Below are 14,786 nucleotides of genomic sequence, written 5' to 3'. Positions count from 1 at the left end.
TTTGTCGTAGCTTAGTTGACCATAGGTGCGTGGGTTTATCTCAGGGCTTTCTCTCCTGTTCCATTGATCTATATTTCTGTTTTTGTGCCAGTACCATATGGTCTTGATTACTGTAGCTTTATAATATAGTCTTAAAGTCAGGGAGTCTGATTCCTCCAGCTCCATTTTTTTTTTTTTCTCAAGATTGCTTTGGCTACTCGGGGTCTTTTGTGTCTCAATACAAATTTTAAGATACTTTGTTCTAGTTCTGTAAAAAATGCCACTGGTAATTTGATAGGGATTGCATTGAATCTGTAGATCGCTTTGGGTAGTATAGTCATGTTCACAATATTGATTCTTCCAATCCAAGAACATGGTGTATCTCACCATCTGTGTCATCTTTGATTTTTTTCATCAGTGTCTCACAGTTTTCTGAGTACAGGTCTTTTACCTCCTTAGGTAAGTTTATTCCTAGGTATTTTATTGTTTTTGTTGCTCTGGTGAATGGGATTGTTTCCTTAATTTGTCTTTCTGATCTTTCGTTGTTAAGTGTATAGGAATGCAAGAGAATGCAAGACTTCCAAAACTATGTTGAATAATAATGGTGAGAGTGGATATCCTTGTCTTATTCCTGATCTTAGAGGAAATGCTTTCAGTTTTTCACCGTTGAAAATGATGTTTGCTGTGGGTTTGTCGTATATGGACTTACACATATTATGTTGAAGTAGGTTCCCTCTGTGCCCAGTTTCTGGAGGGTTTTTAGCATAAATGGGTGTTGAATTTTGTCAAAAGCTTTTTCTGCATCTTTTGAGATGATCGTATGGTTTTTATTCTTCAATTTGTTAATATGGTTTATCACATTGATTGATTTGTGTATATTGAAGAATGCTTGCATCCCTTGGATAAATCCCACTTGATGATGGTGTATGATCCTTTTTTTTTTTTTTTTTTTGCGGTATGCGGGCCTCTCACTGTTGTGGTCTCTCCCGTTGCGGAGCACAGGCTCAGCGGCCATGGCACACGGGCCTAGCCACTCCATGGCATGTGGGATCTTCCCGGACCGGGGCACGAACCTGTGTCCCCTGCATTGGCAGATGGACTCTCAACCACTGCGCCACCAGGGAAGCCCTGTATTATCCTTTTAATGTCTTGTTGGATTCTGTTTGCTAGTATTTTGTTGCAGATTTTCACATTCATATTCACCAGTGATAGTGGTCTGTAATTTTCTTTTTTTGTCGTATCTTTGTCTGGTTTTGGTATCAGGGTGATGGTGGCCTTGTAGAATGCGTTTGGGAGTGTTCCTTCGTCTGCAGTTTTTTGGAAGAGTTTGATGAGAAGGATGGGTGTTAGCTCTTCTCTAAATGTTTGATAGAATTCATCTGTGAAGCCATCTGGTCCTGGACTTCCGTTTGTTGGAAGATTTTTAATCACAGTTTCAATTTCATTACTTGTGATTGGTCTGTTCATATTTTCTATTTCTTCCTGGTTCAGTCTTGGAATGTTATACTTTTCTAAGAATTTGTCCGTTTCTTCGAGGTTGTTCATTTTACTGGCATATAGTTGCTTGTCGTAGTCTCTTATGATGCTTTGTATTGCTGTGGTGGCTGTTGTAACTTCTCCTTTTTCATTTCTCATTTTATTGATTTGAGTCCTCTCTCTCTTTTTCTTGGTGAGTCTGGCTAAAGGTTTATCAATTTTTTTTATTTTCTCAAAGAACCACCTTTTAGTTTTATTGGTCTTTGCTGTTGTTTTCTTTGTTTCTATTTATTTCTGCCCTGATCTTCATGATTTCTTTTCTTCTGCTAACTTTGGGTTTTGTTCTTCTTTCTCTAGTTCCTTTAGGTGTAAGGTTAGATTGTTTATTTGAGATTTTTCTTGTTTCTTGAGGTAGGATTGTATTGCTATAAACTTCCCTCTTAGAAATGCTTTTGCTGCATTCCATAGCCTTTGGACCGTCGTGTTTTCATTGTCATTTGTCTCTAGGTATTTTTTTATTTCCTCTTTGACTTCTTCAGTTATCTCTTGGTTATTTAGTAGCATATTGTTTAGCCTCCATGTGTTTGTGTTTTTTACGTTTTTTCCCCTGTAATTTATTTCTAATCTCATAGTGTTGTGGTTGGAAAAGATGCTTAATATGATTTCAATTTTCTTAAATTTACTGAGGCTTGATTTGTGACCCAAGATGTGATCTGTCCTGGAGAATGTTCCATGTGCACTTGAGAAGAAAGTGTAATCTGCTGTTTTCGGATGGAATGTCCCATAAATATCAATTAAATCTATCTGGTCTATTGTGTCATTTAAAGCTTGTGTTTCCTTATTAATTTTCTGTCCGGATGATCTGCCCATTGGTGTAAGTGAGATGTTAGAGTCCCCCACTATTATTGTGTTACTGTCGATTTCCTCTTACAGCTGTTAGTATTTGCCTTATGTATTGAGGTGCTCCTATGTTGGGTGCATATATATTTATAATTGTTACATTTTCTTCTTAGATTGATCCCTTGATCATTATGTAGTATCCTTCCTTGTCTCTTGTAACATTCTTTATTTTAAAGTCTATTTTATCTGATATGAGTATTGCTACTCCAGCTTTCTTTTGGTTTCCATTTGCATGGAATATCTTTTTCCATCCCCTCACTTTCAGTCTGTATGTGTCCCTAGGTCTGAAGTGGGTGTCTTGTAGACAGCATATATATGGGTCTTGTTTTCATATCCATGCAGCCGGTCTGTGTCTTTTGGTTGGAGCACTTAATCCATTCACATTTAAGGCAGTTATCAATATGTATGTTTGTATTACCATTTTCTTAATTGTTTTGGGTTTGTTTTTGTAGGTCCTTTTCTTCTCTTGTGTTTCCCACTTAGAGAAGTTCTTTAGAATTTGTTTTAGAGCTCGTTTGGTGGTGCTGAATTCTGTTAGCTTTTGCTTGTCTGTAAAGCTTTTGATTTCTCTGTTGAATCTGAATGAGATCCTTGCCGGGTAGAGCAATCTTGGTTGTAGGTTCTTCCCTTTCATCACTTTAAATATATCTTCCACTCCCTCTGGCTTGCAGAGTTTCTGCTTAGAAACCAGCTGTTAACCTTATGGGAGTTCCCTTGTATATTATTTGTTGTTTTTCCGTTGTTGCTTTTAATAATTTTTCTTTGTCTTTTTAAAAAAATTAATTTATTTTTGGCTGCGTTGGGTCTTCATTGCTGTGCGCAGGCTTTCTCTGGTTGTGGCAAGGGGGGTTACTCTTTATTGCGGTGCACAGGCTTCTCATTGTGGTGGCTTCTCTTGTTGTGGATCATGGGCTCTAGGTGTTCAGGCTTCAAGAGTTGTGGCTTGTGGGCTCGGTAGTTGTGGCTTGCCAGCTCCAGAGCACAGGCTCAGTAGTTGTGGCGCATGGGCTTAGTTGCTCCGCAGCATGTGGGATCTTCCCAGCCCAGGGATCAAACTCGTGTCCCCTGAATCTGCAGGCGGATTCTTAACCACTGCACCACCAGGGAAGACCCTCTTTGTCCTTAATTTTTGTGAATTTGATTATGTGTCTTGGCATGTTTCTCCTTGGGTTTTTCCTGCCTGGGACTCTGCGCTTCCTGGACTTGGGTGGCTGTTTCCTTTCCCATGTTTGGGAAGTTTTCGACTGTAATCTCTTCAGATATTTTCTCCAGCCCTTTCTCTTTCTCTTCTCCTTCTGGGACCCCTGTAATGCGAATGTTGGTGCGTTTAATGTTGTCCCAGAGATCTCTTAGGTTGTCTTCATTCCTTTTCATTCTTTTTTCTTTATTCTGTTCCATGACAGTGATTTCCACCATTCTGTCTTCCAGGTCACTTATCCATTCTTCTGCCTCAGTTATTCTGCTATTGAGTGCTTTTAGTGTATTTTTCATGTCAGTTATTGTATTGTTCATCTCTGTTTGTTCTTTAATTCTTCTAGGTCTTTGTTAAACATTTCTTTCATCTTCTCTCTAGTTGCCTCCATTCTTTTTCCGAGGTCCAGGATCATCTTCACTCTCATTATTCTGAATTTTTTTTCTGGAAGATTGCCTAGCTCCACTTCATTTAGTTGGTTTTCTGGGGTTTTATCTTGTTACTTCATCTGGGACATAGTCCTCTGCCTTTTCATTTCATCTATCTTTCTGTGATTGTGGTTTTTGTTCTGCAGGCTGCAGGATTGTAGTTCTCCTTGCTTCTGCTGCCTGCTGTTTGGTCGATGAGGCTATCTAAGAGGCTTCTGTAGTGTCACTTTGTTTTTGCTGTTGAGGAGTGCCCCATTGTGTGATTATGGCACTGTTGGTATATCCCTTCTCCTGTTGATAGACATTCGATGATTTTTGAGTCTCTACAGCTGCTCTTATCTTGCTGTGTAAAAGTCCTTCAGTGAACACGTGTTTTTCCTTTTGGGTAAATAGTTTGAATTAGAATTTGCAGGGTTCTAGGGTGGGTGTGTGTTTACAGTTTCCCAAGGTGGTTGTGCCATTTACATCTGAACCAGCGTGTATGAGAGTTCTAGCCATTTCTTGACCTTATCAACATGAGGCGTGTCAGTCTTTTTAAAAGCTTTAGCTATTCTGCGGGTAGGGTGGGGTGTTAATTTGTATGTGCTTATTGGCCATTCATAGCTTCTTTTGTTGCTTTCATTGTCATAATAGTTTTCAATTTAAAAACTTACACTGATAAAATTGGATGAACTGAGTGTATTAAAAATGTTTTTGAAAATATACCTACTTTGATTAAATTGAAAAAAATTAGAGGAAATCATAAATGTAATGATTTTAGTTGCAAGTATCATTCTTTGTGTACCTTGTTATTTTCCAGATACTATGCTGTGTAGTTTCCTTTCATTTTTTTTTAACCTTGTGAGCCATGTTGATGTTGACAAAAAATTAATCAGCCGATCTAAGAAATAGAAAATTTTATTCAAGCCAAATTGAGGATTATAACCCAGGAACAGAATCTCAGAAAGCTCTGAGAATTATTGCGTTCCTTACAAGTCAAGGCTCAGTTATGTAAGTTTTTTGAGACAGAGGGCTGTACGTTAAATGATGTGTTATTGACAGTTTACACAATCCAGATCTAAGCATCATCATGGCCTCTTACAAGAGGAAGAAGGAGGGTTTTCTTTGAGGGTGTTGTCTTGTTGATGCTAGGAGAATGTTGCTGTTTATGGTTGAGCAGGTATTTTTGCTGATAGGGAAGGCTGATCGATGCATAATGCAGGTAAACAATGTACCGTAGGGGGCAGAGAGGAGGCCAAAGGACAGAGAAAGTTTTCCTATGTGTAAATTTTTCTTTTCTTGCCAGGAAATGTGAATTGTTTTTCACATTGAGTGGAAAAAGTTGTCTTAAAATTCCATTTTATAAGCGTGGACATAGATACCACAGAAGTTTAGCGATTTGCTAAGGTGTCATGACTAGTGAATGACAGGTTTGCTGACTCCAAACCTCTTCCTTTTCTTCCTGTGCTCTGTGTGGCTCAGTGTAATAGTTCACCTGATGGGAGCAATGACAGCGAACAGGCAGAGGCAGTTCACATGTGGGCCAGACCCAAGCAGTATTTTTATTTTTTATATTTATTTTTATTACTTTGAAACATTTTTTGGCTGCACCGTGCAGCATGCGGGACCTCAGTTCCCCAACCAGGGATCCATCCCGCGCCCCCCTGCAGTGGAAGCGCGGAGTCTTAGCCACTGGACTGCCAGGGAAGTCCCCCCAAGCAGTATTTTTAGAACCTGTTAATTTAGTTAGCATATGTTATTCTTTGCGTCCTGCTGGAGAGTGGTACCTTGAGAGGGGGAGGTGGGCTATAGAGTATGCAGATTGTGATCCCTATGACAATAATTAAGATGTCTGAAAAAATAGCCAAAAGGCCATTTGTTTTAAAACAAAAATGTTTTGAAGCTACAGAAAGGCATAAACAGAAAAACCCTCATCATTTAGGAATAACCATTGTTAATGTTTTTCATGTATGGTCTTCCAGGCTTTCAAAAATGCAAATGTTTACTAACAATACTAATTATGATGCCAGAACTGGTCTCAGTGGTTTGTATCTTTTCCACTCATAAGGTTGCCATGTCTTCTGTGTTGAATATTCTGCGATGCCCATTTGTTCTGTTGCTTTGGGGAAGTCTGTCATATGGAAAGGGAATCACTTTTTTTTTTTTTAAAACAATTTCCTATTGTTGACCATTTAGGTTTTAGATAGTTTTACTATTATAAATAATTTTTAATTACATTCTTGAAGATTATAAGTCATTGGGTATAAGAATGATTATTAGGAAGAAGTTCTAGAAATGAAATTGGGTCAAAAGCACGCACATTTTCAAGCTGTCTGGTCTGTGTCCTTCTTATTCTGAAGAGTAGGTGGCACAGTTCCAGTCTAGCCCCTTAGACATGGTCCTTGTCCCCACACCCCTCAGAATGGGGAAGACTTTGTGTTTAGACTTGTTCTGGCTTTTGCCATTAGAAAATAAAGCCCAGTAGGAAAGAACTTGTGTGCTTTTTCACAGTAAATTTGATTACTAGAACAATGCTTAGTGTATAATAGGTCCTCAGGAATATTGGTTGCATTTGACTGGCAAAAGATACCTCCTTTAAAAGTTTTTTAAAATAATAACATTATTGAGATCTAATTCATCTACTGTAAAATTCAGTCTCTTAAAGTGTATGATTTAGTGATTTTTTTTTTGTATATTCACAGAGTTGTGCAACCACCATCACCACTATCTAATTTCAGAACACTTTCACTCCAAAAAGAAACCCTGTGCCCCTTAACAGTCACTCCGCATCCCCCACTCCTCCCAGCCGTTGACAACCGCTAATCTACTTTCTGTTTCTAAAGATGTCCCTGTTCTGGACATTTCATATAAGTGGATTTGTACAGTATGTGGCCTTTTGTGTCTGGTGCTTTACACTTAACATAGTGTTTTCAAAGTTCAGCCAAGTTGTATCATTCATGTCGTACTTAACTTTTTAAAATCGCTAAACAATATTCTGTTGTATGGATACAGCACATTTTGTTTAATTCATCAGCTGATGGACATTTAGGTTGTTCTCTCTTTTAAGTTACTATGAATAATGCCGTTATAAACATCTGTGCATAGGTTTTTGTGTGGACATACGTTTTTATTTCTTATGGGCGTATGCCTTGGAGTGGAGTTGCTGAGTTTTACGGTAACTCTGTTTAATGTTTCGAGGTATAGCCAGACTGTTTTCTTAAGTGGCTGTACCATTTTACATTCCCAGTAGCAATGTATGACAGTTCCAGTTTCTCTGTATCTTTGCAAATGCTTGCTACTGTTCATCTTTTTTATTATACTGTCCTAGGAGATGTGAATTTCCCTGATGACTAATGAAGTTGAGCATCTTTTCATGTGTTCATTAGCCATTTGTATATCTTCTTTGAAGATGTGTCTGTTCAGATTTTTTGTTTATTTTAAAATTGGGTCATTTATCTTTTAATTGTTGAGTTGTCAGAATTCTTTCTTTATTTGTATGTCTTACATCAGATACAAGATTTGGTAATGTATCCTCCCATTCTGTAGGTTATTGCTTCATGTTTACAAAGCAGGTAGACGCTGCCTAGGTGATCACATTGGGTGTTGTGAGAGCCAGAAGCAGGGGTAAAGGTTTTAGGAACTTCACAGAAGGACGCTGGATACCATTAGCACTGGCAGCCTGGACACGGGGTTTGTAGGACAAATCGTCTGTTTCGAAACTGAGCAACTGAGTGGCGTGATTTCCAGTGGGTGGGTGTGGGCCACTGTCACCAGGTGTGTGAGTCAGCACACAGCTAGGCTGTGGGATCAGGGCTCAGCCCATGGTGCCTTCATACCTGCTACTGAGATAACTGGTAACCAGTTTCTGTTTCATGAATTACAGGATATTGAAGCCAAAAAAGAAGCACAGAAGGAAAAAGAAATTGATGAACAGGAAGCGAATGCCTCGACATTTCATAGAAGTAGGACTCCACTGGATAAAGATCTTATTAATACGGGAATCTATGAATCTTCTGGAAAACAGTGCTTGCCTCTGGTTCAGCTCATACAACAGCTTCTTAGGTAAATAGCATTAGACATATTTTAATTAGGAGGATTATTGGTTTTCATATTAAGATAGTGAGATCGAGTACTAGGGTCTCAAAAATGTGTTTAGTTGTTGATGAAGTACTTTGAAAATTACCTAGGATAGACTTTAGAGCAGATTCTTAAATGTAGGTGAGAGGAGAGGTTAGAATGTATGAAGTAGAACTGGAGATTCTAAAAGTTTTCACACAAGAGAAAATTGGAGTGTGTGATAAACCTAGGATGAGGTTCTTAGCCTCGTTAGTAAGCAGGTAGATACAAGTGAAAATCATCATGGTAAGATTGTTTTTTTTAAACTGGTTGTGTCCTTGCCTCATTCTATATATCATAGAATTATATCTATTAGTTTCTAAGACAACTTTCAAAAGCTGAAGTAAGCAAAAGAATGGTGAGCGTTATTGTCAAAGGACTGATCAGAAGGAGGTAAGAATCAGTCAGAGTCAGAATATACGCAGAGACTTACCTTGGTAAGGGCTGAGGTAGTCAGTCACTGTTTGCTAAAGAATGTCAGCCTGCGTTGCGGTCCTTCAGAAAGAGCAAAAAAGCCGGGTGGTTTCTGAAAGGCATTTGTTAGACAAGGAAAAATTATTGCTCCTTTATGTAACACAGCTCCGCTCTGTGTAAACCTGGCTCCTGGTTTATTGTTTATACAGAGAGGAAAGAGGGCCTGGTGGGTTGGCTTAGGTACCTAAGTCCAGGGCATTGGTGGGCGGTGTACTGGCGTGGGGTGGCCTGCCCTTCACACCTGGAAACACCAGAATTTTCTGGGCTTTTAAAAGAGGAAGTTTTAGAGCTAGTTCCTGACATATATTTTAGTAAATGCTAATAAAAAACCCCTTGTTTCCTATTTTTTATAATGTGGTGATGATTTTTAAAATCAGTATTCACGCATTCTGATCTTCACTATAACAGTCTGAAATAAAGTGAATTAAGTCAGTGCAGCTGTGGCAGTGACAAGAGCTTGGGAATTGTTCCTAGAAAATTGCAGTTGCGCCTGCTTGTCTAAAGCTGGCCACTGACACCTGCCCAGCATGGTAACTGTGGCAGTAGGAGCAAGAACACTGTTTATCTTGCAGAGTTAATCGAGGGTCAAGTGAGAAAATGAACACTGAGTGTTTTGGAGTGAAAAGGTAGAGGTCTCTGGAGAAGTTTTAAAGCAAAAGCAGTATCTCAAGATGTGATTTTCCGTGTTCTTGACCGCCCCTTCCTTTGCCGAGGAGGCTGTGTCTGGGCCCGCTGGTGTCACTGGCAGAGAGCCAGTGCTGGGTTCTCTGACCTCAGTCCTGTCTTAGGTTACTGTTCCCATGAGGGGCCAGCTCTCCTGCTTGTTCAGACTACTTGTTCCCTTGGTGTGTAGAGACCTGTCCATCTTAGCCTACCTACCCCTGTGCTGTTCAGTCTGGCAATCATTTGCCACATTTGCCTGTGGGTGTCCAGTGTAGCTGAGACACTGAGTTTTTATTTTTTATTAAAATTAAAATTAAAAAACTTAGACATGATTCAGCTATTAGAAAACTTGTAATTATGTTTGGAATAACTTGGCCATATGAATTTACCTTTTCAGCTCTGCATTTTTATGAGACTTAAGTGCAGATCAAGTATTTGCAGTGAAAATTTAGTTATCTGAATTGAGATGTGCTGTATGTACAAAATACACAGTGGCTTTTGAAGACTTTGTGTCTTCAAAAAACTAATATAAATATCTCAATGCCTTTTCTTATTGGTTTTATGTTGAAATGATAATATTTTAAATATATGGGGATAAGTACATTATTAATACTGATTTTACATGTTCTTTTTATCTTTATTTATGTGACTGGTAGACATTTTAAAGTACACATGTGACTCCCTGGCAGTACTTTTCCGTTGGACAGTGCTCTCTAGCCCATCCTTGCACATTGTCTTCTGAACCTTCCTCTTTACTTTTGGTTCCTTTGGCATGCAGGGAGGAGTTGGCTCCACAGCAGATTTATAATGAAAATGTACCTGTTTGGAAAATACAAAACAAAAACTGAAACATGGAGTAAATAGTACCTTAAAAATTTTTGGAAAACAGAAAAAGAAAAATGCATGTACAGCCCTCTCACTAACAGAATGCCTATGCTCTAGGGTCCTTTCATAAGCATAGATGATGTGCCCCTCCCCTTGCAGAGATAAACTTTAACATTTATTTCTTACCTTAAGTGTCTGTGACTAAAGGAGACTCAGTGTATGGAGTCTAAATACCTCTTGGCTGATGCAGTTGTTGAAAAATAGTCTAAAGAGTTACATTTTGGAGATTTTGGAGACATTTCCTATATTTTATTCTTTGGAATACAGGTTGGAGAAACTGCAGCTTCCCAAAAGTAAGCCATGAAACAGATTTCAGAGTAACTCTTATGCTGGCAAAGAACCACAGAAAACCATTTATATTTGGCAATAGAGAGCTGTGAAGATGTTTAAATTAATGAACTCTATCAGAATTACACACTTTGATTATGATTCTGAATTTTGTATTAGGGAAATAAGTTAACATTTGTATTGTATTTTATTACTGTCTTTTGCTCCATCATGTATGGCATAAAACCCAGATTCCAGACCTTTTCTTCTATTGTGATATGGTTATCGGGTCAGGTTATCAGGTCGTGGAGCAGAAAGGTGAGGTGGACCACAGGTGAGGCCCTGAGCATCCACCTGGTTTTGTGTGGCTGGGAGTGCTGAGCACAAGCCAGGGGTCCCTACTGCTCTTTCTTCTCAACTCTGTGGACGTGAGTTGATGTGTGTCTTCTGCTCCTGTCCTCACTCCACTGCTGTAGTGGATGAACGCTGGGGGCTGGTGCGATTGACAGAGGTTCTCCTCAAACCTGCTGTTACGTTAGAAATCAAAGAAGTGGAGCAGAATCCTCTTCCATGGCCTGGTGTTGTGCAGAGGCTCCAGACTCGCCTCCCCAGTGACAGTGCCAGCTGTCAGCCGCTGGCTCTCACCCTTCTGGCTGGGTTGGGGCTGCTGTGGTGGAGCTACACTGACAGAAGTTCCAGGCTCTGCTTCGGCTCTTTTTTTTTTTTTTTGCTGTACGCGGGCCTCTCACTGCTGTGGCCTCTCCCGTTGCGGAGCACAGGCTCTGGACGCGCAGGCTCAGCGGCCATGGCTCATGGGCCCAGCCGCTCCACGGCATGTGGGATCCTCCCGGACTGGGGCACGAACCCGTATCCCCTGCACCGGCAGGCGGACTCTCAACCACTGCGCCACCCGGGAAGCCCATCTGCTTCGGCTCTTTAATTTCACTAACTTCTTTCCTTCTGTCTTCAGTATCACGGATCAGACCTTGTTCACCTGGCGCCAAGACTGTCCCTGGGTGGCAGGGTCTTATCTGGTGTTCCCTGTGCCCTCTAAAATCTGCTTTCTCACTGACTTTAGTTACCTTTCTCGGACACAAACAGGATGTCACTTTCCTTTCAAAACTGGTGGCTCAGCATTGCAGAATCTAGTGCCAGCAGCCTGGCACTCCATCACCTACAGTGTCCACTGTGTCCACTCCCCTTCCTTGTTTTGACCTCTGTGCCCAGGTTCCTTTGCATTCTGCTCATGGAAACAGAACACTTACTACTCTTCTAATTGTACTTTCTTTTCTCCCCATTTACTTACTGATGGTTCATGGCTCAAGTTGGATCCTGCAGTTGGAATTGGATCCTCTGCTCCTTTCCTTGCTGCCGTGTTCTTTGAGCATCTCTTACTCTGACCTGTTTTATTTGTGCCCCCTTTGTCTTCCTTCCTGTAGTTTCTGAGCCCTGGGTATCCCCCCACATGGCCCACCTGGGTGTTTACTTGATTAAGTCTGAAGGCACACTTGTGAGGCAGATGCAGAAATGCTAGTGGGTCTTGTCTTTAAGGATAGTGTCACATTTATATTTGAAATGCAGATTTGGACAAAAAATAATAAGTTACTTTTCCTTCCAAAGGTTTGTACAGGGTTTTTCTATCATTTTGGACTGTTCCATGCAACTCTTAGGAGCACATCTATAAAGCAAAGGGTATCATTCTACCTCTTGTGTCTTCCGTGTGCCTCTGCTCAGTTTTGAATGAGGTGTGCTTATTGCAGATACAGCTGACACACATTTGGGGAAGGAAGCCAGCTGCAGGTCACTTGGGTGTATGATCTTTATTTCTGATTTTAGTTTATGTTGTGATTTTTTTTTTTTACAACTCCTCTCCCCCTTTAAAAACAAGCATAACTTGTTTAATTTTGCAATCCTCTTTCTCCTGCATAGAAACATTGCTTCTCAGACAGTAGCCAGATTGAAAGATGTTGCCCGTCGGATATCATCATGTCTAGACTTTGAGCAACATAGTCATGAGAGATCTGCTTCATTGGATTTGTTGCTGCGTTTTCAGCGCTTACTTATCAGTAAACTTTATCCAGGAGAAAATGTTGGTCAGACTTCAGATATTTCTAGTAAGTTACTTAAAATGTTAAAGTGTCTTGTGTGTATTTTGGCTTTTTTATTTAGGCTTCTTGACATGCCTATTCTGCATGGCCCAGATGTGTAGTTCTTATACTGTTAGATGCACCAATTTTGGGGGATTTCATTTTGCATCCACTTTTTTTGGACAGATATTTCTATATTAGACTCATCAATATTTTTTATTTCATTGTGTTAACATTTAAATTCCTTAGACATGAGAAATAGCATCCTTTATGTTCAGGTCAGTCTTACAGAAGATTTATCAGACTTATTCAACGGGTTAGTTGTGGACTGTTAGAGATTGACATAATGTGGGGACGAAATAGTGACCTAATGTTTATGTCACCCTGGTAAGCTAGATGGGTGTAGTAGGAGGAATGCATTATTGTTGAAGGAAGACTGAATCTCAGTTATAGCTCTGGTTTATTAGCTGTTGGACACGGGACTAAGTCTCCTGGGGGCTGTAGATTGCTCACCTACAGAGTTAGGTTAAGAAGACTTGAGGGTGCCTGTGAGAATGAAAATAGGATGATACATAAGTGCTCAGTCCTGTGTACAACGTAGAGTAGAGCACTTTCCACAAACTCCAAAAGGAGTGCCTGCCTCTTTATAAGGTAGTTTTCTCTGTCAGTGATGGAAAGGTTTGCTACTTTTGTTAATTTTTTTTTTTTTTGCGGTATGCGGGCCTCTCTCTGTTGTGGCCTCTCCCGTTGCGGAGCACAGGCTCCGGACGCGCAGGCTCAGCGGCCATGGCTCACAGGCCCAGCTGCTTTGCGGCATGTGGGATCTTCCCGGACCAGGGCACGAACCCGTGTCCCCTGCATCGGCAGGCGGACTCTCAACTACTCCGCCACCAGGGAAGCCCTGTTAATATTTTTATAGCCAGTATAGTCTAAAACAATTTTGTTACTTCCTGAAAATCGTTAGGCACTTGTAGAGGATGGAAAATTTCAGGTTGAAATCGGTGAACCATTTCAGTCTGAAAGAGGTGACCATCTCAATGTCATAAAATTACAAGAACTAAAAAGCTTTTAAGAGCCATGTAGGAGGAAAAGTTGAAGTTTTTTTTTTTTTTTTAATATTTATTTATTTGGCTGTGCTGGGCCTTAGTTGCAGCACGCAGGATCTTCGCTGCCATGTGTGGGATCTAGTTCCCTGACCAGGGATCGAACCAGGGCCCCCTGCATTGGGATTGTGGAGTCTTAACCACAGGACCGCCAGGAAAGCTCCGAAAAGTTGAAGATTTTTATAAGATTGAAAAATGCCTAACTTTGTTCACTGGGAGTAATTTTCAGGCATTAAGTCTTGGACTTAGAAAACATGTATATTGGATATAAGGTTTTAGAACTCTAAGTTATGACTTTAGTATTTTTACTTGAAGTTTTTAGATACTATATAGTGCAGTGTATAAAAATCAGTATATCCAAATTCAGTTTCTCAAATTATGTGATATAAAAGGAGCCAAGGACTAAATAAGTAAGATTAACCGCTCCTGTTTGAGAAGATTATTATAGGTAAAATATGTATAGATGAGAGTAGACTAGTGGAACGATGAAGTTTATTTACAAAGTAAATTTTAATAGTGCAAATGAAATTGTCTAAATCTTCCCTTCAGGTCCTGAACTAATGGGGGTTGGTTCCTTGCTGAAGAAGTACACAGCCCTTTTGTGCACACACATTGGAGATATACTGCCCGTGGCAGCCAGCATTGCTTCCACTAGCTGGAGGCACTTTGCAGAGGTGGCCTGCATTGTGGAAGGGGACTTCACTGGTACTTACCTTGTTTCCTAAATGTGGGCATGTATCTTTTTCCGAGATTGATGAGATTTAAAATTTATCATTTTGTGGTAAACCTGCATGCCTTTACCCCATACATCTTCTAGTCCTGTAGCCCTTTCTCCTTTTGTTTTTTTTAGTTACTGACAGTTCTGTGGTTGAGCAACCTGGTATGGGAGTCACGTCACTGTATCACATACAGTGATACATATAATTGGTGATTTAGAGTCATACCACCATTATTAACACTTCAATAATGAGGTTAATGGTAATTGTCTAATTTTATTTCAGCAGCATAAGAATTAGTTGCCCCTTTTAGGACCTTAATAAATTCCTATATTGCTTAATATTTTTTCAAGTTAATTCTGTGACAGAGTATTGAGTGCCTTTTTTCTGATAATAAGCTTAGTGGCAAACACTTAGTTTTCTCAATAAAAGACCCTAGTTAATACTTTTGTGTTGAAACACAGTGTTTTTGAAAAGTATTCTTATAACTCAGAGGCTTCTGTTTGATACCTATATTTGTT

At 39.9% G+C, this 14,786-nt stretch overlaps 1 protein-coding gene across 6 annotated transcripts in view; it reads left to right on the top strand.

Moving 5' to 3' along the window:
* Window positions 1-14,786, top strand: part of LOC132428722 (E3 ubiquitin-protein ligase HERC2) — a 228,869-nt gene that overhangs the window by 70,280 nt on the left and 143,803 nt on the right. For all 6 annotated transcript variants that reach the window (XM_060017026.1, XM_060017023.1, XM_060017024.1 and 3 more), the window contains 3 exons: window positions 7,838-8,016; window positions 12,289-12,473; window positions 14,099-14,254. In XM_060017026.1, the coding sequence (XP_059873009.1) occupies window positions 7,838-8,016; window positions 12,289-12,473; window positions 14,099-14,254 (520 nt within the window). The remainder of the gene's footprint in view (window positions 1-7,837; window positions 8,017-12,288; window positions 12,474-14,098; window positions 14,255-14,786) is intronic.

This window comes from Delphinus delphis, chromosome 7 (assembly GCF_949987515.2).
Source record: "Delphinus delphis chromosome 7, mDelDel1.2, whole genome shotgun sequence".
NCBI lineage: Eukaryota > Metazoa > Chordata > Mammalia > Artiodactyla > Delphinidae > Delphinus > Delphinus delphis.
Note: the sequence above shows the minus strand (reverse complement) of the source record. Positions and strands in the feature narration are given on the sequence as shown.